General features: G+C 42.8%; 1 protein-coding gene across 1 annotated transcript in view; it reads right to left on the bottom strand.

Moving 5' to 3' along the window:
* Nucleotides 1-664: 664 nt before the first annotated feature.
* Nucleotides 665-25847, bottom strand: part of LOC115175385 (phosphatase and actin regulator 4B-like) — a 74342-nt gene continuing 49159 nt past the window's right edge. The window contains 10 exon segments of the mRNA XM_029734623.1: nucleotides 665-2326; nucleotides 2514-2590; nucleotides 2768-2905; nucleotides 3220-3281; nucleotides 3731-3786; nucleotides 3900-4125; nucleotides 5208-5530; nucleotides 5782-6207; nucleotides 6209-6308; nucleotides 23557-23916. Of these exon segments, the coding sequence (XP_029590483.1) occupies nucleotides 2311-2326; nucleotides 2514-2590; nucleotides 2768-2905; nucleotides 3220-3281; nucleotides 3731-3786; nucleotides 3900-4125; nucleotides 5208-5530; nucleotides 5782-6207; nucleotides 6209-6308; nucleotides 23557-23916 (1784 nt within the window). The 3' untranslated portion in view covers nucleotides 665-2310.

The following is a 25847-nucleotide window of genomic DNA, read 5'->3' as shown; positions in this document are numbered from 1 at the left end:
AGTTTTCCCCTCCCTACCCAGACAATAGCTAGATTTCCATTAAATTGGAGACACATTTTCATGCAAATATTCTAAAATACGCATAACAAAAATATGCATATTTTCCCAACAGACGTGTTTCCACCAAGCTGACCTGCTGCGAATTATGGCAGCATTTATAAAATTGTTCCAAAACTTCCATCACACGTTGTGATTTTTTTTATACGGTATGACTTACTCGCATAAAAACTGGATGGAAAAGTGATTAGTCCTAGCAAAATTATTCTTGCTTGAGAAATATTGTTTTGCAAATTTTTTTTATTTTTTTTTAAAACTATTTTTATGGAAATCTACTACAGTAAGGTACTAGTTACCCAGAAATTATTATTTAAAAAAATATATTAACTAGTCTAGAGCCACTTGTAGGTTCTTGTGATTCAGCTATATGCCTCCATTCTGGAGTGAACAATCCCTTTACCCTGCACGCATATATTTATTCACATAAGTGAGCTATTAATGCTGCATTCAAGTGCTAGTCGGAAGTAGGAAACTCAGATGTTAGACTTGCTAATTGTTTGAGCGCGGCACGTGTAACTGCAAACAGTTAGCAAGTCGAACATTTTTTAGTTTCCTCGTTCCGACTAGCACGTGAACGCGGCATAAGTCCAACAAAAAGACTCAAAGAGTGATTTAAGGTTTTTAATTATAGGTCACTATTTACAGGCAGTTACTAAAATTCCACATTTCATAAAAAAACGAAGTAAAACTGAACACTTAAAGATTCCCATTGTTGTAGTGTTTAATCATACAGTAATATTTTGTGCTTAGAAAAATAGCAACCTATAATAGTTAACATATATTTTCAAATAATAAGGAAGAACAATATATACACAACAGTAACCTAAATGCATCTGTACATTAAAGGACTGTAATCTACTGGCCAGAATACAACGCATGTAACATTTCTCCAGATAAAATAGTATTTTCCTGTCGAAATAATTCCCTGTCAACCGTGAAATCCACTAATTCTGTTTTTTTCATCAAATCCTGATCTACGCTAACTGCACTTTGATACATTCTGTAAAAATTTGTAACATTTTAGCATTTGTTTTATTTAAGATGCCATCATCATAATCTTAGCATTTTAAAACAACTATTATTTGCAGCATTGCATGGTTTGACCTATGTAGAGAAGTACAAAAAACACAAATAAAAAAGCGTAAATAAAAAAAAGTGTTGATTCAATAATTGCACTGTGTGTTGGCTCATGCAGCGAAATGAAGAAATCTGCGATATGAAAAAACAGCATTCTACTGTCAGCATGGGGATCAGGGTCTGGCAAAAAAATTACGAAACATATAAAAAAAAGAATAGCACACCAACTACCTCCTCATTGTGTTCTTTCCTATGACTAGTTAAAGCTCAAACGCTCACCCCACGTCACAGCGAAATATAAATACAGGCAAGGCAGGCTAGCTGTTAACAACGTTGGGCCAGTAACCGAAAGTTCGCTGGTTCGAATCCCCAAGCTAACTAGGCGAAAAATCTGCCGGTGTGCCCTTGAGCAAGGCACTTAACCCTAATTGCTCCTGTAAGCCACTCTGGATGAGTGTCGGCTAAATGATTAAAATGTAAAAATGCACACTATAAAACAGGTTCAATAAAAGCAGTAATTTCTGATGTGATCAAAATATTATGCATTAATTACAGTTGTCATTATTAGAACTCTCAAGTTTCAGTCTAAGAAATCACAGAAATCTATACACAAGTACACAAAAATCCCAGAGCTTTTCCAGTTTTGGGAATGGCAAATCCCACAGTCGTCTTCCTCCTCATTCTCTTTCTGCAGCTTTGTCTCTAACATTTATTATTAATGTGTTTATTATTGTAGCTGTCATTATTATGACTATTATTACTGTAATGTTATTACATTTGCATCTCTGCAACATGGGTTAACTGTGCCATACAGAGTAAAATCAGAAAAAAGGCAACATCGAAAGAGGTGGCAAAAGGTCGTTGTCAGTGGAACCCTGAAGGATAACACACATCGGCAGAGTGGCTCCCAGTCAGCCCTCTCGGTCAAGCCCCGCTGCCACCTCTTCACTTTGTTGGCACTTGGTACCCCCTACTGTCCGATAGAAATACTGCATCTGGTCCTCAGTCCCCCTGTTTTCCATTCAGTCAATTCCAGGGCCTTCCTTGATGATCTGTACAGTACATTCAGCAACATAAAAGGGAAGTCTGTTTAGGGAGCACCAAGACCCTGCGACTCCTCTCCAGAGACTCTGCCGGCCACTGGTTAAGTAAGTGCTTTCCAGTATGGGGTGGATGCTAAGGTCGGTGGAACCTAAAGAAAAGGACATCAATGATAATTTGATCAATCACAACAACTCAACATATCAAAAAGGCATTTTCCAAGGCTGTAAAAGCTGCCAATTAAAGGGATCGAAACAAATGTCTTGGTACGTTAACGCAAGATCTATATTATGTAATTGTGTATATAACTTCATGTTGTCCATAGGCTGAGGAAGTACCTTGTATAGATCCTACTGTCTTCATGAACCTCCATTTCAGAGCTCTTAAAGTCATTGAGCTCCTTCCGAATGGCAGCCTGGACGAAGGAGGAAAAGTTAATAGAGTTAAGACTTGCATAAGAGAGCATCTAACTGCTAAAGTAAAGACAGAAATATATACTTCCATTACTGGGCAATAAGATACACTGGTGTCAATAAATAAGTGCATTACAAGCCGTGGGCTTTAGCTAGCTATGACTGACAGCTGATTGTACCTTGTCAGCAGGTGTTAGCTTGGTCCAGGGCTTGTCCGCTCGCCGATCGTAATCATTGGCTGTGGTGACCTCCACATACTCATGGAAGCGCAGGATCTTTCTGGCCTGTAGCTCAGCAACCGTGGGCCTCTGACTCAGCTAGAGGAGGAGTTAAATGAAGAGTTTAAAGGGATGATGCCCTTTATCTACTTCCCCAGAGTCAGATGAATTTGTGTTCTGTATGAAGGAAGTTAGAGGTTGTTTTGAAAGCCAAAATGGTATCCACAAGTTCATCTGAATTTGGGGAAGTAGATAAAGGGCCTCATTGCCAGTCTTCCTTGAAGAAGACTACCTTCTCTCAGCTTGTTTTATAACAATTCACTCGTTAATACTCTATACATAAATGTTCTGTTAAATGAGAGAAATATATTATTACAGCTAACAGTAGTGCGTGTGTGTGTCACTGGTCTTACCTTCCTGGTGAGTCTACGTTTGATCTCTCTGACCTCCGCCTGCCTGTCTACCTGGTTCTTGGCTGGAAAGGAGAGAGAGAGAGTCAAACCAATGTTTAGAACCCTGTACAGACATTAACCAAATTGTGCAATTGCTGTCTATTTCACAAAAATAGGATTTTCCAATGGGATTTAATAAAGGTACTAGGTACAAATACACAAGTACACCGACTGAGATAAAAAAAAATATAACCCACGTTGATAAGAAGTGGCTTCGTGCTCTTGGAATGTGGCCTCATTTATTTAAATAACAAGAATCCTTACTGAGAGAGAAATACCAGTGGGGATTGAGCTGTGATTAGGTGAAAACCTAGGCCCCATTCTAATTCCATAAAAGTGCATTATTCCTTCCTCCCTTCCTTTAAGTTCTCTGATTAGACGTGATCGGACGGGTGAAGGCAAGCACTCCATGCCTCCACCACAAAGCTTTCACCTGTCGGAAAAATTGTGATGGGGAGTAGGAAAGACTTACGTTGAAGGATGTTTCTCTGCTCCAGCTCCTCTGCACTGGGTCTCTGGCTGAGACGCCTAGAGGATAGAAGTTCACATCAACCTTGTGTTAGATTTGGTGTGTGTATATGTGGAGAGAAGAGGAAAGAGCGAGAAAAAAATGATAGTGAGTGTGTGGCTTTATCTATTACCTTGTGAGTGCAGAGCCTATTTGTGTGCGTATGGCCTCCCATTGCTCCCTGCTCTGCCATGTCAGCCCTGTTGACCCTTGGTGTGTGTGACCTGGTGTGTGTCCCGGAGTGCGTCGTTCGGTGTGACCGCTGGACTTGTCCTCTCGAGCATGTTTCTCTGGGGCGTGTCGGTTACTCAGTTTCAAAGCTAACGTGTCTTTCCTTCTGACCCTGCTGGCCAAAGCACCTGAACAAGAACCACAGAGAGATGTAGTCAGGTATACAAAGATATACAATACCAGTCCAAAGTTTGAACACACCTACTCATTCAAGGGTTTTTCTTTATTTTTTACATTGTAGAATAATAGTGAAGACATCAACAAACATATATAAACAAATAACACATATGGAACCATGTAGTAACCAAAAAGAAAGTGTTAAACAAAACAAAATAAAATATATTTTATGTTTGAGATTCTTCAAAGTAGCCACTCTTTGCCTTGACGATCTCATGGGGAGAGACATTGTTACTAATTTGTAAATAAAGCCAGTCTGTTATTTAGAATTAGAATGATTTATTTCTGTTTTTAGAGGGAGAGAAACCAAAAACCTACAGTCATCTATCTCATGGGTCTCCCAGTCGAGGCCAGCACGGGTATTGAACCAGCATCTGTAGCAGCACAGCATGCACTGTTATGCAGTTTCTTAGACCGTTGCGCCACTCAGGCGCTGTACAACGTGACCGGTCGGGAGTGGGCTACAGTACTACAGTAAGAGCAAAATAATCCTAACAAAATAAAATAAAAACAGTGTAACAACAGTTTTAGTAAGTAATACTAAAGTCATGCACAATTATAATTTTCTATTTAGGTTCATGTCACCCATTCATTGTCAGTTAGAGACACAGTAGGACCCAAAAGCATAATCAGTGCTCTAACTCCCCCCTTGCGCTGGTCTGGAGCAATGAAGTAGTGACGCAGGGTACCGTACTAAACCACAAATTACCTCTAAGTCTCGCAGCATAATCGCAAAACCTTTAGTGGAGCAAACACGGTAGGTGTGTCCAAACTTTTGACTGGTACTGTATAGGTATCCTGTGTGGCTCAATTGGTAAGAGTGCAGTGCTAACAATGCCAAATCGGGGGTGATTTCCCAAAGGGATCATTGTCACATACAAAAAGTATGTGCTCACTCTACTGTAAGTCACTTCTAATATGCCAACGAGTCTGCTAGGTGGCATATTTATTTTTACAGTATTTTAAATATGCTGCTGTATCTGACTATAAATGTTTATCCATAACCCAATTCAAGTGAGACAGAGATACATACTGGTTGGAGGCTCATCCTCCTCATCCTCGTCTGAATTTTCATCTTTATAGAGCACTGGCCCGTCCGAGTCGCTGTCTTCCCTTTGCAGGTCCTGCTCTTCTTCCTCCTCCTCCTCCTCCTCCTCCTCACTGCTGTTGGGCCCCTCGGGGATGATGTTGATGCTGGGCTCTCCCACCATGCACCTCCTGCTCCGTGGCTCCAGTTCTGGCTGGGGAAGCTCCCCATCGTACTCCTCCTCCTCTTCATCATCATCATCATCATCATCATCATCATCATCATCATCATCATCATCATAATCCTCCTCAGAGTAGTCATCCTCAGTCCTGATAGAGAGAGGAGGGAGAGAGAGAAAAATGGAGCGATGGAGATCAGATGAGTTTTCAACAGAAATAGGAAAAGTCGCCAGTCACATATTATCGACGGAGCTGATAATAAATCATTGGCATCACAGAAAGATTGTGTGGCTAGATTCATTCATAAGTCCTAGACAAGGTCTTGCCAAGTTTATACCTAATGTTTGAGGTGTGTGTTTTACTCAAGTCTATAACATTGAGGAAATATCCACAGGACTCACAGTTTCAGAGGCTGGATGCTGACGGCTAGGGGCCGGCCGCGGTCCCCCTGGTACTCGGGTGGTGTCTCAAAGAGCAGGGAGTGGGCTGAACGCTGGGAGCCGTCAGGATGAGGCTGGGCCTGGCCAGGGCTGGACAGGGCCCTCTGGATCATGATGTGCAGGGGGACAGGGGCTGGACGCTGGGGAGGCTCACTGGTGGGGCTGGGGGGGTCAAAGAGCAAGGGCTGGGGGATGGGATGTTGGTAGGAGTGCTGGTGGTGGAGGTAGTGCGCGTGCAGATGCTGGCGGGGGGGAGAAGGGGGGATGTAGTTGGGTAAGGGCGGGGACGGGGGAGGCATCTGGAAGCCCACTGAGTGGTTATGATGGTCCTCAGGAGAAAGCAGGGGGGGGGGGGGGGATGGGGACAGACTGGGTGGACGCAGAGGGGTCCTCCGGGTTGCGCTTTGTGACAGGGGTGGTCCTCTTGGGGGGCATCGGTGGGGAGGGCTTAGTTGGCACAAGGCTGGTACAGGCCTGGGTGAGGTTGCCTGTGGGATTGAGAAACACAGTTTATTGAAGGTGTCACACACACTGATAAAAACACATGTTCACTTACTTCATTAACCTAAATCTGGCCTTTCAACTGCGGATCAAGTGAGTGCACATGCGTGTTTATGTCTAAATTTACATGTAAGATAGAGCCCAATTAACATGGGTGAGTGCACATGAATGGATATACACACCCAGATCACATGACTGAGTCCACATGAATGCATAGATCCACAAACCCAGGTCACATGAGTGCATCGGACAGGGTCTTACATTACAAACGGGTGCATGTGGCAATCAAGGTTACAGTGAGGGTTTGAATAAGTACACATGCTCTAGAACACACACAGACCATACACAAATCGAATTGGCCAGTATTCATCCATCGTTTCTTAGCCTCTCTGAACTGAGAATTATGAAAAAACCCTGTTCAACCAAGCTGGAATAGACATTTTGCGATTGCATGCAAACCTTTAAATATGTAAGCTTGATGCAGTTGCTGACGGATGTGTCAACATGAAATAGCATTAAAATACAAAGCCATGGACACATACTGCATTGGAGTACAATAGATCACAGCAGCTGACCGATTTAAGCGCCAGACATGAAGCATGCAGTAGACTGGATTGGACTATAACATCTGCTTTAAACAGAGTCAAGCCCTTCATCTGCCCTTCTCTCCTTTCTTTCTCCAGAGCAGATGTGTGGATTAGCCTTTATGGGGCAGCCTGGTCTGCGCTGCGCAGCCACAGCTAGCCATCACGGGAGACACTCAGTTACTCCCCCATTCACGCCAGAGGTGGTAGTACACATATGGTGCTCAGACACCCACATACACCCACTTAAACCCACTTACACGCACACCTCACTCTCATTCAACCTTGTTACGTGCATGCAGCCTAACGTGGCATGAGCATAAGAGAGCACTCAATCCAGGCCGTTATAGGTTAGTCCAGCAGTAGCATCCAGGTAGCATTTGGCATGAGGCATTTCAAGTCAGGATGATGCAATATGATGACGCAGGTGACCAGAAGGTTGACGTTAACTGGGCGGGGCATACAGCCACACACACACAACGCAGGCTCGGGAAGACGTTAGAGAGACAGGGTGGGCACCATTGCTTCGGCGATGCTAGTGAAGAGGGGCATTGGTGGGCATCCTTTGTTTTACCTGACCGCAGGCCTCTGCCATCCCGTCGACACAGGTAGACAGGGAGGGACAGGTAGACGTCATAGTCGCCCTCGCGTTTCCAGCAGGACCAGTAGAGGGGCAGTTGGGAGTCATTCTGGTTCACACCCCCCTGTAGAGTGGAGGCTGGCGGGGGACGAGAGGTACGACACGCAGGCCTTCAGCTCTCATATAGGCTGGCTGAATGTATACAGTGTGTATAGGGTGACCAGATGTCCCTGATTTACAGGGACAGTCCCCAACTTTAGTGGCCTGTCCCCGGCTAGAGCTGTCCCTGAAAATATCCCCGATTATCCCTCGGAAAGAAAGATGCAACTGTGAAGTTACATTGAGGTTGATATTTCAATAATCAAAATGCTGTATCCAGTCAGATTTGCATGTACAAATTGTCTATCCCTGTACCAAACTTGTTTGACCATTGATGAGAACGTTTGTTCATTGATACAAACATGTAACCACCGCATTAACAACCATGCCCACCAGGGCCCTCATTTATCAATGTTCTAAATTAACTCGTACAAATAAAAATTTAGAATGTTCGCAAGTACAAAAAAAGTTGGTATTTATCAATTGCTCGTATGCTTGATTTACAGACACCTGTAAGTATTTTGCCTTGATAAATCAAACACATTGTAAAACACTGTGCACGTGAAGTTTCATTTACATAAAGAACCGCCCTAAATGTCCATTTATGGTCACAAACCTTCCATTCAAATCTGCAAGAAATGTCACTAATTTCTGTCCGCCAACATGGAGAAATCAAAAAACACAAAGAAAAAAACTGCAGAAATAGAACTTTTCATCACCGGTGGAAGATATAAGTGTAAAAGGAGAAGGGTAGAGTGACTCTTCACTGTCTGCTATGGACCAGCGCATTGACAGTGTCATGACGTTGGCCTCTTTGGGTACAGGAAGGACAGTTGACCCCCTCCCCTTTGTACCATCACCCAACCTACCTTCCCCCCAACCCAGGGTTGTAAAAATTCCAAGAGGAGAATCTACTACAACATGTTTCATAGAGAGACAAAGGAAATTCTTCCAACTCATAGAATTGGAGAACCTAGCGACATGTGTGTTCTGGAGAAGATATGGAAGATTGATGAAGACTCCAGCTACGAACTGATCCGCTTGGTACAATTTTGTGATACTCAGAAGAGACAATATAGCCATATTACCCTAAAACGGTCTACATGATAGCCTCAGCGATGAGACTGAATCCACATGGTTGTATACAATGTATTATTAAGGATAAAGCTATTTGTAATACATTGAGATGCTATGTACTGATGTTAATGTGATAGAATTATATTTCTGTAACCAAGTCTAGCTCAGTCATAGGCACGCCCCCAGGGACACATACAGGACCAGGCGTCATTTGACAAGCCTGTTCTATGGGCACTATAAAACACCCCCTGATTTACATTTCTACAGACCAGGCCTCCACTCCATCGTGAGTTTGGCCCATAGGTTTGACCAGCCAAGTACTCTACTGAAAGTGAACCATACCACGTGGTTAACTTTTAGACTATCGATATCGACAGAATAAGAACAAGTCTTTGATATTAATTATTAGTCTGCAGCTAAGTAAATTATATCATCGAACGCGAAGACCAACCACATCCATTCTATGATGTCGCTCTGACAGATCCATTCTAACCGAGAGAGAGAGAGAACGCTGACAAACTCTCCATCAGAACAAAACTCTCCAACAAGAATCCCGACTACACATGAGCGTAAATATATATTGATTGCAAATGTTCCCGAATGAGTGAGCCTTCAATTGTTAATTGTTAATATTAATGAACTCTGTGTAACTTCTCAGCTTACCGTTTTATGACCCATTGTCTAACAGACCAGCCATGCTTGTTAGCCATTAGGGCACATTCCTCTACCCATCATTTGTGACGATAGTTGCTGTTTGTATGTTTTCTGTTAATTACTTAGTGTAGTAAATAAATGATTTTAAGACAATTGATGTATGGATGATTTTAGTAAAGACTGGGTTCGTGCAGATAACCAAGAATTTACAACTTTCATGATGAGACTGAAACAACATACGGGTTAAGATTGACTGCTATCGATGTAAAATATTACTAAGTATTTTAAGAGTTTATTCAGAGGATAACAGCTCTATAAACGTTCTTCTGTGGTGCCCCGACTTTCTAGTTAATTACATTTACATGATTAGCTTAATCAGGTAATATTAATTACAGAGAAATAATTTTATAAGTTAGCATGTCATATCACTTAATCCGGCATAGCCAAAGACACGACATATATGGAGCCCCCGTGCGAGGAATCTAAGATAGAATTGGACTTTGCTGTGAAATTCTATATATCAATTGTGCAAACAGAATTGTACAAACAGCCTGCTATCTAAACAAAGTGATTGTGCATTTTCCATTGAGAGAAGCTATTTAAAATAGCTCCGGTCTTATATCGATAGCAGTGAGGAATAAATTCCAGTTTTAGTCCGTTAGGCCAAACGGTACTATTTCTGTTGGTAAATATCAACTTCTAGAGTAAGGTTAGAATTTAGAAGTTAACTGTCCGGTAACCGAGCCGAATAATTTGCCTACCGCACTAAGACAGTGTGGGTAGACCGTATGCGTATCTGTATTTAAGTACCGTGTCGCTCCGGTCAGCATAAACGCTAGCAGAATATGCTGAATGGGGTTAAGGTGAGACGTCACTAGAAAACCCACCCTTTCATAGTGAGAGGATCCTATTTTGGTGCTTGGAAGGATACCCCTGAACCAAGTAGCAATAGCTTAGCATTACGGGTAAGCTAACAGAGAGGGAACATTTCCTCTCTCCGTACCACGTTTAAAATTCCTCCGTAGCGCGACGGAAGTCCGACCTTTGTACTTCCGTTTAAATTTCATCATTCTGCACCCTGGTGGTGAAGAATTGCCAGCACATCTCTAGGGGAAATTCAAACGTGGAGCACGGGATATGACGTCTCATTCAATTTAACTAACAAGTGAAATTGCCAGATTTACCTTTCAAGTGGATCTTTTTAAAAAAAAATCCAAAATTGATTGGGCGTCCATAATGAGACATGATTAACTTTTTCCAAACTTAACTTAGATGAAGCAAGGCTCTCAGGTTAATTGAAAGTTAATTCCCAGATAGCCTATACAGGTTTGATATATCATAAATAGATTAATCAGTAAAATCTGCTTTAGCAAGGCACATTCAGTAAAACCCATTACTGACGGGAGTGAATCCCATGTGGCTTCGGCCTTAAGGGAAAGTATAGTGGTGAATGTACCCTAAACATTTAAACTACATTACTGTTATGATAACTCCGCAATCTGAATTGCTTGGGTATCATTGCCTCATTCAATTTATTTAGTTAAATTGTCAAACATACCTTTCTAGGTTCTTCCAACTAAATGAGACAACTTAAACTTTGCATATTAACCTTGATGAAGCAACCTCTCAGGTAATTCAAAGTTAATTCCCAGATAGCCTATACAGGTTTGATATATCATAAAGAGATTAATCAGTAAAATCTGCTTTAGCAAGGCACAGTCAGTAAAACCCCTTTACTGACGCTCAGCCCAGGTAGGAGCGTACCCTAGTGGTGAAGGGTCCCAACATTTGACCTACGGTTTGCACTTATGATATCCAATCAATGGAGATTGTATGAACCAATCGTCTCATTCAATTTAATAAGTTAAATTGTCGAACATACCTTTCTAGGTTCTTCCAATTAAATGAGACAACTTAAACTTTGCATATTAACCTGGATGAAGCAAACTCTCAGGTAATTCAAGTTTAATACCCAGACAGCCTACCCAGGTAAGACTAATCATTGGCCTTGATTAATTCAATTTGCTTTTGCAAATTCATTCACGCCCAACTTCCACAGTACTGTACAGTACTGATGGTTCATTAACGTCTATAAATAGATTAAAATCGTCTTTGCAGCTCCCCACATTCCAAAACCAAATTTTGGAAAATTAGGAAAAACATTTTTCCTTTCAAATGTTCTAATAATGTGCAGGCTATCAGAGGGGGTGGTCCCCACTCGCCCGCTAATTAGTGAACCTCCACCCGTAAATGGATTGATCTCTGACCTCAGCAGCGATAACAACCCTAATTATGCCATTAGTGGAAAAGCAGACAACAATGTTTTCCAAAATCAACCATCGGGCGCAGGCCTCGTAAAGGTTCTCTCCAGTCTAGCTCTGATGTCTTGCCATCCGAGATTGCCATCTGTCCAATACCGCAGTGCACAGCTGAAGCACGAGCAGGTAATGGTAGACATAAAGGGACAGGTGGAGAGAACCGGGAAACCAATGACCAAGGCAGACAAGGGAAAAATTCTGCTAGCTATGGAACTGCGTTCGAAAACTGAACAATTAAATGTAATTGCAAAAACGTATGACGATGAACAAGCACAAGCTCTTCAACAAAATCATCTTCTACAGGAACAAAATCATAGGCTACAGGAACAACTCGATTTAGCCAAAACTAAATACGATGATGTCCACGCCAAACTAGATAAATCTGAAGAGTTATCTACAAACAGGAGCGCTCAACTTGACAACATGCATGCTGTTTTGTTGAATGTTACTCAAAATAACACGGTGCTCCTCAAAGCGCTGCAGACCAAAGACGATCAGTTAATGAACAAAATGACAAAGTTGGATGATAAATCAGCAGAACTTATTGAAGTCGCTGACCAAATGAATGATGAGAGAACTCAGGTGATGAGGTTGGAAATATTGATTTCTAAGCAAGCAGAGGAAATCTCATCACTGAATCTCTCGCTCCGTACTCAAGACCTCTATCTGCAAACCATGACAGATAAGTTTGAGACCGAAAGGAGCAGGTGTGACACTCACGTGTCCAAAATCAGTACTCTAAGCGCTCAAGTGGACTCTGCAATGCAGCAGAATTCCACCCTTAGGTACCATCTGGAGGAAATCCAGAATGGTCACGCTCTACAGCGCAACTTCCCATCCAAGCAACCGGAGCCCTGTACTCACAGGAGTGAAGAGAATAGGTTTCAGACATTGCCTCCCTCATGTGTCCCTCAGTCTTCTCCTCTTTGCCCTTCGGCACTGAGTAATCTGGCGCCTCTTGGCCAACAACAACAAGGCTTGGCTTCCTCTCTTGGCCTTTCGGCCCCAATCTCTCCACAGGATGAAGCCAACCCTCTCCGCCCGCTTGGCGCGGAATACCTTGACAAACTCGTCAAGAATTTCCCCACCTTTGACCCCATTCCAGGTCAGCCAAACGATACTGAGACGTTCCTAGCAGACATAGAGGACGCGTTGGATGGCTACCCGAACGCTACGGGTTCTGACAGGGTTTACCTGTTGAAGCGAACGTCGAATAGACACGTGACAGGTTCATTCGTCTACAACAGCAACACGTGCTAAATGACTACACTAAACTTGCCACAACTTTGAAATTAGAATTCAGTGGTTCTGCGACTCGCAAACACGATAGCTCACTGGCTAACACCGTCAAACAAGCTCGGAACGAACACCCACAAGCTTACTATCATCGGCTTCGTTCAGCTTACTTTGGCCTACTCACAGAAACAGGAATGGAAGAGCTTTTACCATTCAAACAAATGTTTCTGTCGAACATGTATCCCACCTTCATTACCTACTTGGGCCCTGCCGCCCACGTTGGCTTGCCTATCTTACAACTCAGAGAACTTGCAAGCACAGCTTTTGAGGCATCAAAAGTTCACAACGCTAAGAGCCCTGACCACTCAGTTTTGAAGTTTAACCAGGAGCACTCACTCCAGTTAGAGGGTGCATTATCAGGTATTGGAGCGTCGAGAGATGACGCACAACAACAGTTTCTACCACGAAACCATGATTCCAATAACCTCCGCGGTCGAAATAACTGTAAAGTACGTAGCCATCAACATGACTACCGCTACAATCGACCCGTTCGCTACGTTCCTGCACCCAACCCACAAAAAGTGTCAGAGCACAAGGGTAACAAAGGGTTGAAGGACGATCAAAACGTAGACCAATGTTCTCCAGAAGTCCCACTACGGGAAGAACTTAAGCGAGAACAATTTGAGAAAAGGGTAAAAGATAAGTCACAAGGACTAGACGGGGAATTACCGGACACCAGGTCCGCAGGAATTAACACCCATAGCAAGGACGTTAAAGTTCAAATTTCTCCCGCTCTCATTCAAGACCCTATCCAGGGCCCGCTTGATCAAGAAACAAGCCCCCGGGCTTTGTCTATAGACTCTGATACTAAAGTTGTGAAGATAAAGGTCAAACGCTTCTTTAAAGCCAAGCCCACTCAAAATCGGAAAAGTCAATCTGCCTCCATCTTGAACAGACATGGCACATCACGTCGTTGCGAACGACCACTCCACTTTGTGGGGAATATGTCCACTAACCACGAATCTAAACGGCCATACCTGGAAACAGTCCTGGAGGACTGCTTAGCTCGTCATGCGCTAATTGATTCGGGTGCGACAATATCACTCATCTCTCAAACATTGTTTGATGATCTCAAAAGGGCTTTGAAGCCAACTAAACGTTGGTTAACAGTGGAACGATGCGACACTAAACTTCGAGGGGTCACTCAGACTACCTCGCCTCTCACATTGAGAGTCATGCTGAAACTACACTTCCAGGACGTATCGCTCGTTCACCCTGTGTATGTTACCAGCCTCGAAACTGTAACCATCCTACTTGGAGCAGACTTGATGGATCGGTTACTCCCATTGATGGATTGGAAAACCAACCAGGTATGGTCACAGGCCACCGTGCCTTCTCCACTGACCACACTGTCTTCCCCTAACGCTAGCTGCAACGCAGTCCTTCACGAGGTGTATCTGTCGAAAGCACCCCTTGGGAAAAAGACGTTTAGAAACCTCTTGGTACAAAATCCGATCCAAGGAGATATTACGATATCTCGACACATTCCATCAGCCAACCTGATTGACCATTCTTTTCATGATTTCGAGCCAGCTGTCTCTGTGAATAAGCAACTTCCCTCCTCCTTGCAGTCGTGCAATACGATAGTTGATATGCACTTCTCTTGCCCTTTGGACACTTCCGCAAGCACTGCGGCCGTCCCAGCAAGAAAAACATCGATGCGCATAGTATACTCTGCTTCCGATGATACACCTTCCGCTTTGTTGGGGACTGTCACCCCTTACAATGACACTAATGGCGTCAGTCCAGCAACTGACCCGATGACTCCCACTGGTGAAACACTTTGCAATATCACAGACCGATATCCTCGTCTCAGTTCGCAGGTAATGAAGAGGTTGCCACACGCGGACGCGGTGGGGACTGACATGCCTCGACAGCCACTGAGCGTTTTGAAGCACAAACACCAGGAGATTTGGTTGAAAGGTTACAGCCATTCTCATAACAACGCGGCCGCTGACAACTCGTACATAGGGTCCGACCTTTTCATTTGCGCATCGGACACCAACACCACCCGCTGGTGGGGGGGTCCCGAGGCACAAAGGGGGGGAATAGTAGCCCAGACCCATGATGAGCCTCATCGAGGCCGGTGGGGGGGTCAAGACTACGGACAACACCGTACGAGGCCGCCAGAGCATAAATCAAATCTAGTTGTAAACTCTCCTATGAGAACAGTGAGGAGCAGACAGGCCCCTAGACGGGGATTATCTTAGAACACATCTAAGATAGTACTGAGGTGTACCACACTGGTCGTAAAGGAAGTCCAGTGGACTTGTCCACCTCCAAAACAAATGGCATCAGTAATCATTCTTTGCCATGTGTAGGTTCAACTACAATACAACTAGTAAAATGCTCCAATCATGTGTTCCGGTAGATAATATTTCAGAATAAATCGGTAGGATAACTGGTCCCCTTGAGTACCAGTACCAATACTAGCAACAGTCAGTCCCGCTACAATCAATAAGAAGATTAGTAACCTCACAAGTTAAATTGCGATTGATAATAGCGACATAGGAGTCACTCAGAGTGCAAAACGTGGAGGGGAATCTCCAGTGCACTCTTCCAATGGTTAACACACATGCCACTAATAAATAGGACCCTCCATTCAGGAGGAAAATTATTAGAAGTCATGAACCATGATCACACCACGTATGACTGGTCCAATACTTAAAGAGTACTTCCGTCGTGAGGTTAGCTCCTCCGTGGATAACATAGCTATGAAATAGACTTCATACCTATCGCCACTACAAAAGTGGAAGAAACAGTGACTTGTAGAAAAACTACTACAGACTCCCTTGACACCAATTCTGACTAACCTCCAGGCATTGACCTGAAAATTACCTGACTACGTCAGACTCATTCTGAACAAGTTGTAATCTGCCCGGATACTTGGTTTTCTTCCCTTGACATGCACAACGGAACATCCAATTAGGATTTATGCTAGGACCACTTAAGGGCCCAGGCAATATACCAGCCTTAGTAAAGTTGAACATTTACTTCTAGGCCTTTGACTCTACAGCACTCACCAGTTTTCTTCCCAGAAGTCCATAGGTCATCCCTGTAGACTGCCCAAAACTGGTGCATTACAGCTGTAGACTTATCATATAGTTATCAACTTAGGATAGCGCCTAAGCAACACACCAAGTAGGAAAAACCCTAGATATGGCATTAGAGACAATGCCATGATAATCATTTTGCCAGAACATTGGACCTATATAGAATACAGTCCAATTAGATGATTTTTTTTTTGTGTGAGAACTATACTTTCATTCCTTTTCGGTTCAGTTCCTTTGACACATAGGAAGTGATAGAGCCATAAACAAAGTCCCCATACAACCATCACTTAGTGCCACAACGCCGCTCATTGGGGAATGAATGTAATCATATATATTTCATGAGTGTGTGTGCGTTGTTAACATCTGCCTAAGTTACTGCCCAGATCTTCCAGTCTGGACGACGGGTCCGGAACGGCGACCCCAAATCCGGACACCCACAACCTATCCTTGTGGCGGCATGCCCGCTGTCAGAGAGACTACCAAGGTAAACCACCAGAGGGGGGGACCGCAACGGCGATCAACAACCAGGACATCCCCTGGCCCTCCCTGGGGTACTTTGCAGCTTCCAGGGAACCTACCAAGGTACACCACTAGAGGAGACCGCAACGGCGACCACCAACCGGACATCAACTGCCCATCCTTGTGGTGGACGGCTCCGCTTTCAGAGAGCCTACCAAGTTCAACCACCAGAGAGGACTGCAACGATGATCTACCAATGGGACATCACGTGGTCATGATTTTATGTTGATTTGTAACTTGCAGGATAAACAAGATCCAAACCACCAGGGGGGGTATGTCATGACGTTGGCCTCTTTGGGTACAGGAAGGACAGTTGACCCCCTCCCCTTTGTACCATCACCCAACCTACCTTCCCCCCCAACCCAGGGTTGTAAAAATTCCAAGAGGAGAATCTACTACAACATGTTTCATAGAGAGACAAAGGAAATTCTTCCAACTCATAGAATTGGAGAACCTAGCGACATGTGTGTTCTGGAGAAGATATGGAAGATTGATGAAGACTCCAGCTACGAACTGATCCGCTTGGTACAATTTTGTGATACTCAGAAGAGACAATATAGCCATATTACCCTAAAACGGTCTACATGATAGCCTCAGCGATGAGACTGAATCCACATGGTTGTATACAATGTATTATTAAGGATAAAGCTATTTGTAATACATTGAGATGCTATGTACTGATGTTAATGTGATAGAATTATATTTCTGTAACCAAGTCTAGCTCAGTCATAGGCAAGCCCCCAGGGACACATACAGGACCAGGCGTCATTTGACAAGCCTGTTCTATGGGCACTATAAAACACCCCCTGATTTACATTTCTACAGACCAGGCCTCCACTCCATCGTGAGTTTGGCCCATAGGTTTGACCAGCCAAGTACTCTACTGAAAGTGAACCATATCACGTGGTTAACTTTTAGACTATCGATATCGACAGAATAAGAACAAGTCTTTGATATTAATTATTAGTCTGCAGCTAAGTAAATTATATCATCGAACGCGAAGACCAACCACATCCATTCTATGATGTCGCTCTGACAGATCCATTCTAACCGAGAGAGAGAGAGAACGCTGACAAACTCTCCATCAGAACAAAACTCTCCAACAAGAATCCCGACTACACATGAGCGTAAATATATATTGATTGCAAATGTTCCCGAATGAGTGAGCCTTCAATTGTTAATTGTTAATATTAATGAACTCTGTGTAACTTCTCAGCTTACCGTTTTATGACCCATTGTCTAACAGACCAGCCATGCTTGTTAGCCATTAGGGCACATTCCTCTACCCATCATTTGTGACGATAGTTGCTGTTTGTATGTTTTCTGTTAATTACTTAGTGTAGTAAATAAATGATTTTAAGACAATTGATGTATGGATGATTTTAGTAAAGACTGGGTTCGTGCAGATAACCAAGAATTTACAACTTTCATGATGAGACTGAAACAACATACGGGTTAAGATTGACTGCTATCGATGTAAAATATTACTAAGTATTTTAAGAGTTTATTCAGAGGATAACATCTCTATAAACGTTTTCTGTGGTGCCCCGACTTTCTAGTTAATTACATTTACATGATTAGCTTAATCAGGTAATATTAATTACAGAGAAATAATTTTATAAGTTAGCATGTCATATCACTTAATCCGGCATAGCCAAAGACACGACAACAGCATAATTCGAGAGACCTCAGTGTCTGGCATCATTTGTGATGGTGATACTGAGGACCCTCTCCCAGACCCTGAAGGAATATCAGACACACCAACTGCTGGTAAGTCAAGCTTTACTTTCGCAACCACATTCAGACATGGACCACATCTAAATATTTTTTCTTGACAATAAATATGACAAAATAAATGTAACAAAATGAATATAACCAAAATTACAAAACATGAAATCTTTACAGATATGGGTGATTTGCCTGACCCCTCAGCCATCCCCAGGCCTACAAGAAGGGTGTCCTCTTTGGCGAGCGCTTCAGCTGCTGGCATATTTTGACTGACGCAGTCCTGAAACAACGAGATCAATACATCAATTCTTAGATTCAAACAGCAGCTGGAGGATGTATTCAACGGCCTGAGAGACAAATACTGGTGCAATGTAAATGTGTTTTCCTTGTCGATTTGATTACAATATTTGGAAGAACAGATACCATACCTAAAACCTTTGTATGATATTGACTCTTGTCCTTATGGGCTATGGGTGGTGGGAAACACTCCCTGTCAGGCATATGCTCATCAGGTCTGGGTGGATCATTCAGTGGAATGCCAATTTTGATTGCAATGTTGTGGAGCACACTGCAATCCTTGACAATGTAGCAAACCTAAAACGGAATTTGCACATTGTATTACGTTCACGTAATGGCATTTGAAGGCACGTCATTTCAGCGGCAAATCTTGCTTGGTTGGTATCGCCGTGTGCTTCCTGTCCCAGACAAACGCCCTTTCAGCAGGCCTATGGTGCGCTCCACTGTTCTTCTGCGTACGTGGGCTTGGTTGTACCTTGCCTCTTGTTGGTTTGAGGGGTTTGTGAGGGGAGTCATCAGCCATGTTTTTAATGGGTAGCCCCGGTCTCCTGCAGTTATGAACACAACATTCAGATCTTGTTTCCCAGTAGCGGTCTAACATGGCAAATAAAACCTTGCAAATAAAACATAAGTCACTTACCAATAAGCCATCCATCCCCAACAGCTCCTTCCTAGAGGCTAAGGCCGACTGAACTGTTCTGCACAATGAATGAATCATGTGTCCCACCTGGCCATTTGGCCACTACATTCAACAAAGCCAAATGTGAATCACAGATGACCTGCACATTGACAGAATGGAAACCTTTTCTGTTGACAAAGTTGAATTTGCTCAAAGATGGTGCTTTAATTGCGATGTGGGTGCAGCCAATTGCTCCAATGACATCCAGCTATGGTATGGAAATCCCTTTACACTCTGACCTGTTGGACAACAGTGTACGAAAACTGTATGCATTGTGAGGTCAATTAAATAATGCCACGAAGGACTGCAGGCAATATTCGGCTCATGGTTGGTTGTGAAATGCCAGACAGATCCGCAATATCCCGTTGGAATGTTCCAGTGGCCAAAAATCCCAGGGAGGAGAGGACTTGGGTACGCACTGGGATGGCATTGGTGCGTTTCGTCTCCCTTTCGAATACTGGAGAGAGTTGGTTGCAGAGACACAATAAAATATGCCTTGGAAAACGAAATCTACTAATAAGCCAAGCGTCGCTCTCAGCAAAAAAAACAGCACACTCTTTGAAAACACGCTCCCTGCGTAATGCAGCTTGTGCCAGACCCTCCAGCAATGCAAGATTTGCTATTTTGGACAAGTCACAATTCCTCAGTGGTGCCTTATATATTATTTAACTGGTTTAACTAAATTGCCTTCAACCTTACATTCAACTCTTTCTAATTGACTTTATTATTGAATTAGGCTGAAATGGTTTCATGTTTATGAATTCGATAGCACCCTGAGAAAACTATTTGTAGCTGAAGTGTCTATAAAAGAAATACATGAATAAACTATTCATGTATTATCTTTTTTTCTACATAGTTTATGATTTGGTCCAGTATGTCAATCCTTTCTCCACCATTTGGTGGATGGTATTTCATTAGCAGTTTGACTTTTCTACTACAAGGTGCTGTGAGTACGCATGGTCAGAGGTGTGCTTAAATTTACGCACATTCTCAAGTATATCATGCCAGATTGTCAGAATAATAGTAGAGATAATTATTTCTTTCAGCTTTTATTTCTTTCATCACATTCCCAGTGGGTCAGAAGTTTACATACACGCAATTAGTATTTCGTAGCATTGCCTTTAAATTGTTTAACTTGGGTCAAATGTTTTGAGTTTAATGTTTTCACAAGCTTCCCACAATAAGATGGGTGAATTTTGGCCCATTCTTCCTGACAGAGCTGGTGTAACTGAGTCAGGTTTGTAGGCCTCCTTGCTCGCACATGCTTTTTCAGTTCTGCCTACAAAATTTCTATGGGATTGAGGTCAGGGCTTCGTGATGGTCACTCCAATACCTTGACTTTGTTGTCCTTAAGCCATTTTGACACAACTTTTGAAGTATGCTTGAGGTCATTGTCCATTTCAAAGACCCATTTGCGACCAAGCTTTAACTTCCTGATTGATGTCTTGAGATGTTGGCTTCAATATATCCACGTAATTTTCCTGCCTCATGATGCCTTCTATTTTGTGAAGTGCACCAGTCCCTCCTGCAGCAAAGCACAGCTACAACATGATGCTGCCACCCCCTGCTTCACGGTTGGGATAGTGTTCTTCGGCTTGCAAGCCTCCCCCCTTTTCCGCCAAACATAACGATGGTCATTATGGCCAAACAGTTTTATTTTTGTTTCATCAGACCAGAGGACATTTCTCCCAAAAGTATGATCTTTGTCCCCATGTGCATTTGCAAACCGTAGTCTTGTTTTTTTATGGCAGTTTTGGAGCACTGGCTTCTTCCTTGCTGAGCAGCCTTTCAGGTTATGTCGATATAGGACTCGTTTTACTGTGGCTATAGATACTTTTGTACCTGTTTCCTCCAGCATCTTCACAGGGTCCTTTGCTGTTGTTCTGGGATTGATTTACACTTTTCGCACCAAAGTACGTTAATCTCTAGGAGACAGAACGTGTCTCCTTCCTGAGCGGTATGACGGCTACGTGATCCCATGGTGTTTATACTTGCGTACTATTGTTTATATAGATGAACGTGGTACCTTCAGGCATTTGGAAATTGTTCCCAAGGATGAACCAGACTTGTGGAGGTCTACATTTTGTTTTCCTGAGGTCTTGGCTGATTTCTTTTGATTTTCCATGATGTCAAGCAGAGGCACTGAGTTTGAAGGTAGGCCTTGAAATACATCCACAGGTACACCTTCAATTGACTCAAATGATGTCAATTAGCCTATCAGAAGCTTCTAAAGCCATGGCATAATTTTCTGGAATTTTCCAAGCAGTTTAAAGGCACAGTCAACTTAGTGTATGTACATTTCTGATCCACTGGAATTGTGATACAGTGAATTATAAGTGGAATAATCTGGCTGTAAACAATTGTTGGAAAAATTACTTGTGTCATGCACAAAGTTGATGTCTTAACCGACTTGCCAAAACTATAGTTTGTTAACAAGAAATTTGTGGAGTGTTTGAAAAACAAGTTTTAATGACTCCAACCTAAGTGTATGTAAACTTCCGACTTCAACTGTAAGTACAAATTGTTGAATCCCACACATTGCTTAGAAATGATAGAAATGATCACACGCATGTTTTACGAACATTTCTGTTCGTACGCAACATTGATAAATGAGGGCCCAGGCTACTAAACAGGTGATTCTAAAATGACTAGCCTAAGAAAACTTTGGAGGGGTAATCAATTTCTGTGTTATAATTAATACGGGTATTTGAATGGAATATATCGAAAATTGATAGTTAACTATAGTTCCATACCATTGTTTTTCTATATTTTTGCACAACTAGCCCCATATAAAAAAAATCCCTGATTTTCAATTCCAATATCTGGTCACCTTAACTACACATACACTAGGGTGATGTTCATTAGGGCACACCATTTTAAAAACAGTCCAGGTAGTCCTTCCTGGTTACAGTCATTTTTTTAAACGTGTGGTGTCTAATGAACACGACCAAGGTGGATATGCTTACACTGAACGCACTACTAGCACCCAGAACAAGAGGGTCTGTGTAATTAGAGTGTTACGCTAAGTGTCTGAGGAGCTTGCCTGGGCTGTGAGAGGGGCACCAAGTGGGGAAAGTGAAGAGAGGAAATCAAAACTCCTTCAGTTTCGGGCCCTCTAGGTTAGCCGTTGGAAGTAATCACTCTGTACCTAGCTAACTGTTAGGAATATTCCTAATTAACTAACCTTTGAAAACAGTCACTACAGGCTCAGCTAGCACTCATATACAGTTTGATGTTTCAACAACAGCTGGGGAAGCAATGATTGCATATTCAGTACCATGCCGGATGAGATTTTAAATCTACAAAACCTACAAGTATCCCATAACTTTTCCCAGTAGTTCTTGATAACCTTGATTTGAACATTACCTAACAAAATGCACTGGCTAAAATGCATTGTAGACAATAACTGAACGTATTGTAATTCTACCAAATTAAGAATGCAGAAAGTTTATCAGCGAAGCAACTTCTTAATGCCATTTCTCCTTCCTGCTACATGACTACATCATGAAAACCATTTTTCAGAGTATTCTATGCCCCATTTTTAACATATCCGACATGGTTAATTCATCGGAATTGTTTACATAATATGACAGCTGAAATGTCTACACACATTCTAGAACGTACATATGAAAATAGCTTGACAGACTGTAGATGGCGAATAGGTGACAAACGAGCGCACGGCAAATGACTTCCAAGCCTACTAGCTCCAGGCTAAACCAACCAACCTACATGTAATAATGATACAGGAATTATATACAAAAAATGTGTATAAACAGTCCTAAGGTAATAGGTGTATCAGATCTCAAAGAGAACAACAGTGAATAAAGTCAGACTCCCCTAACGAGAAACGCCCCTGGTAAAAACAAAAACAACAATATTGTCTTCGCATGGAGCTGAGCAGCAGCAGGCTCAGAGCCACCAGAGTCAGTGGTGTCCTGGGAGAGTACAATGCCAGGGAAAATCTGCTCTGCTGCCTAAAATAGTTCAGTCTTATTAAGTCATCGGCTGGGGAACAGCTGCTGGAGCCGCAGGGATAACATCATTATAAGGATGAGAGTGGCAAAGTGTGTGTGTGTGAGAATGCGTGCAACGTGCACGTGTCCCTTGTAGTAACCCTTATGCATGTAACATGAGTCTTCTGCAGACATGTTTGCATATGACACGTGACTAGAAGTTACGCGTGGAAGCTCCACTGATTGTGCATGTGCGCACGTGCACATGAGTGAATGTGTGTGTGCATCGATGCAAGCTGCACCTGGTCTCCCCTGGCATCTCATTGGCTAATTCTGCCATTATGTGACTAAACAGGCCCCTACCGACTACAACCACCACAACTAGTACTACTACTCACCCAACATGGCAGCATTAATGCCCCTGTTGACGGGCTTGGGCAGGGGGAGGGGAGGCTGCTTGGTCGCCTGGGGGGTGGAGGATGGCGCAAGGGACACTATTGCTGAAGATTGGGTGTTGGCGCCTGCAGAGGAGACAGTTCGGGCAGGCTTTGCAACTGCAGAGGAAGAAGAGGAGGAGGAAGAGTATGTGGTTGCAGGGTGATTAGATGGGGTGTGGGGTGAGGGTGACCCTTCGCTGCCGGGCTCGGGGGTGGAGCTCATCAGCCACTTGGGGGGCATAACGGACTGTTTGGGGGGCAGCGACTCTCGGAGAGTATCCCGCAGCGAATCTGGGTCAGGAACAAAATGGCTATCTGATTCTGCAAAACACACAGCATACAAAACATATGTTACATAACATACATGTGTTAAAGAGCACTATACATTTCATAACTAATCATCATCATGAGAGACACATGGGCGCATTCGTGTCAAAGACCGTACACACAGCAACTCGCTACACACTGCTAGGCTTTTTTTGGAGCGTGTTTGTTTCTTTCAATAGTGGAAAAGATACTATCTCATCACATTATGCATCTCCATAAAAAACATAAATGTTTCAGTCTTGAGTTGGAGCACTGAGACAATTTGTGCCATTCACTCAGCCACTCTAGTGTGTGTGTGTGTGTGAGTGTGTGCCTGTGTATTGTCATTATCAGGGGATCAGCTGTGTAGACAAACAGTGCTGTAATTACCAAACCCCCTCCCCCCATTCCCCTAACCCTCCACCCTGCTTCTTATCCCACGCCATTTCTCAAAGCTGAAGTTTATTTATAGGCAAGTCTTTATCACGTGCTGATGTCACAGAGAAAAGAGGAAATACAGTGCCTTCAGAAAGTATTCACACTCCTTGACTTTTTTCAAATTTTGTTGTGTTACAAAGTGGGATCAAAATGTGTCCTTTTTTTGTCAATGATCTACACAAAATGCTCAATGTCAAAGTGGAAGAAAAAGTAAATTGTTTTTTATTTTTTATGAAAATAAAACCGCAATATATCTTCATTAGATAAGTATTCAACCCCTTGAGTCAATACATGTTAGAATCAGCTTTGGCAGCAATTACAGCTCTGACACTCTTAAGAGCTTAGCACACCTGGATGGTACAATATTTGGCCATTATACTTTAAAAAAATATTCAAGCTCTGTCAAGTTGAACATTGCTAGACAGCCATTTCCAAGTCTTGCCATAGAGCCAATTTAAGTAAAACATTTAACTAGGCCACTCAGGTACATTCAATGTTGTCTTAGTAAGCAACCCCAGTGTATATTTTGGCCTTGTGTTTTAGGTAATTGTCCTGTTGAAAGGTTAATTTGTCTCTGTCATGACGTGGCCCTTTCTGGGTGTAGATCGTGGCTTCCCCCTCTCTCACTCTCTCCTACACCCAGGTTCTATTATCTCAGGTCGTAAATTCTTGGTGGAGACTCTCTTCCCCTTTTCATGCAGAGAGGGAGACCACCAAGTGAACAAAGGATTTCACGTGGCCGAACTCCTAAATCCCCAAAATGGGAAAATAAAACTGTAAGTCCACTTGTGAGAATGTGGGAAGGGTCCGGACACTTAAGGGACAGTTATGTTGAGTGTGTTTCATCTGGTGACTTCACGAAGGACAGAAAACACACATAACTATATCTCTGAATGTGTACATTTCTCAATTATGGTGTTTGCATCTAATTCTTGTATAAAATGAATGAGTAAAGATGAAACTCTTTGTGAAATAATGTAATGTGATGTTAACCTTTAATTTTGATAGAATTCTATTCCCTGTAAAGTTTAACTAGTCAGCAGCCACGCCCCCGTGAGCGCAGACATGATCCAGCGTCATGGAACCGCCTTTTCTACTGTTACGAATAAAAGCCCCCCTTAAGAAAATCCTCTTCAGACTAAGCAAACCCACAGTATGAGCTGTGATTGCGAATAGTTAAGACCTCGGTGTAAGCTGAGGTGGCACAGGTTTGAGTACCAAGATTAGAAAACCATACCATGTGGAGCATTGGCTACACGCCTGGAAATGGTTAAACTCTGAGACTATCAATCCCTACAGAATAAGAGCAAATCTTAGATACTAATTACTAGTCTGCAGCTAGAAATTATGTACATTTGGGATGCGAATACCGACAACCGCCAAAACATCTACTCTAAGAACAATGGACGCATGACGTATCCATTACAACTGACATTATCAGGAGCCGCCGATAGAGCAACCACCATGAGTAACCAGAGACTCTCTGATGAACTGACTCTCCCACAGAC

This window comes from Salmo trutta, chromosome 3 (assembly GCF_901001165.1).
Source record: "Salmo trutta chromosome 3, fSalTru1.1, whole genome shotgun sequence".
In the NCBI taxonomy this organism is placed as follows: Eukaryota; Metazoa; Chordata; class Actinopteri; order Salmoniformes; family Salmonidae; genus Salmo; species Salmo trutta.
The sequence above is the reverse complement of the archived record's forward strand: the minus strand, read 5'-3'. Positions and strand labels throughout refer to the sequence as shown.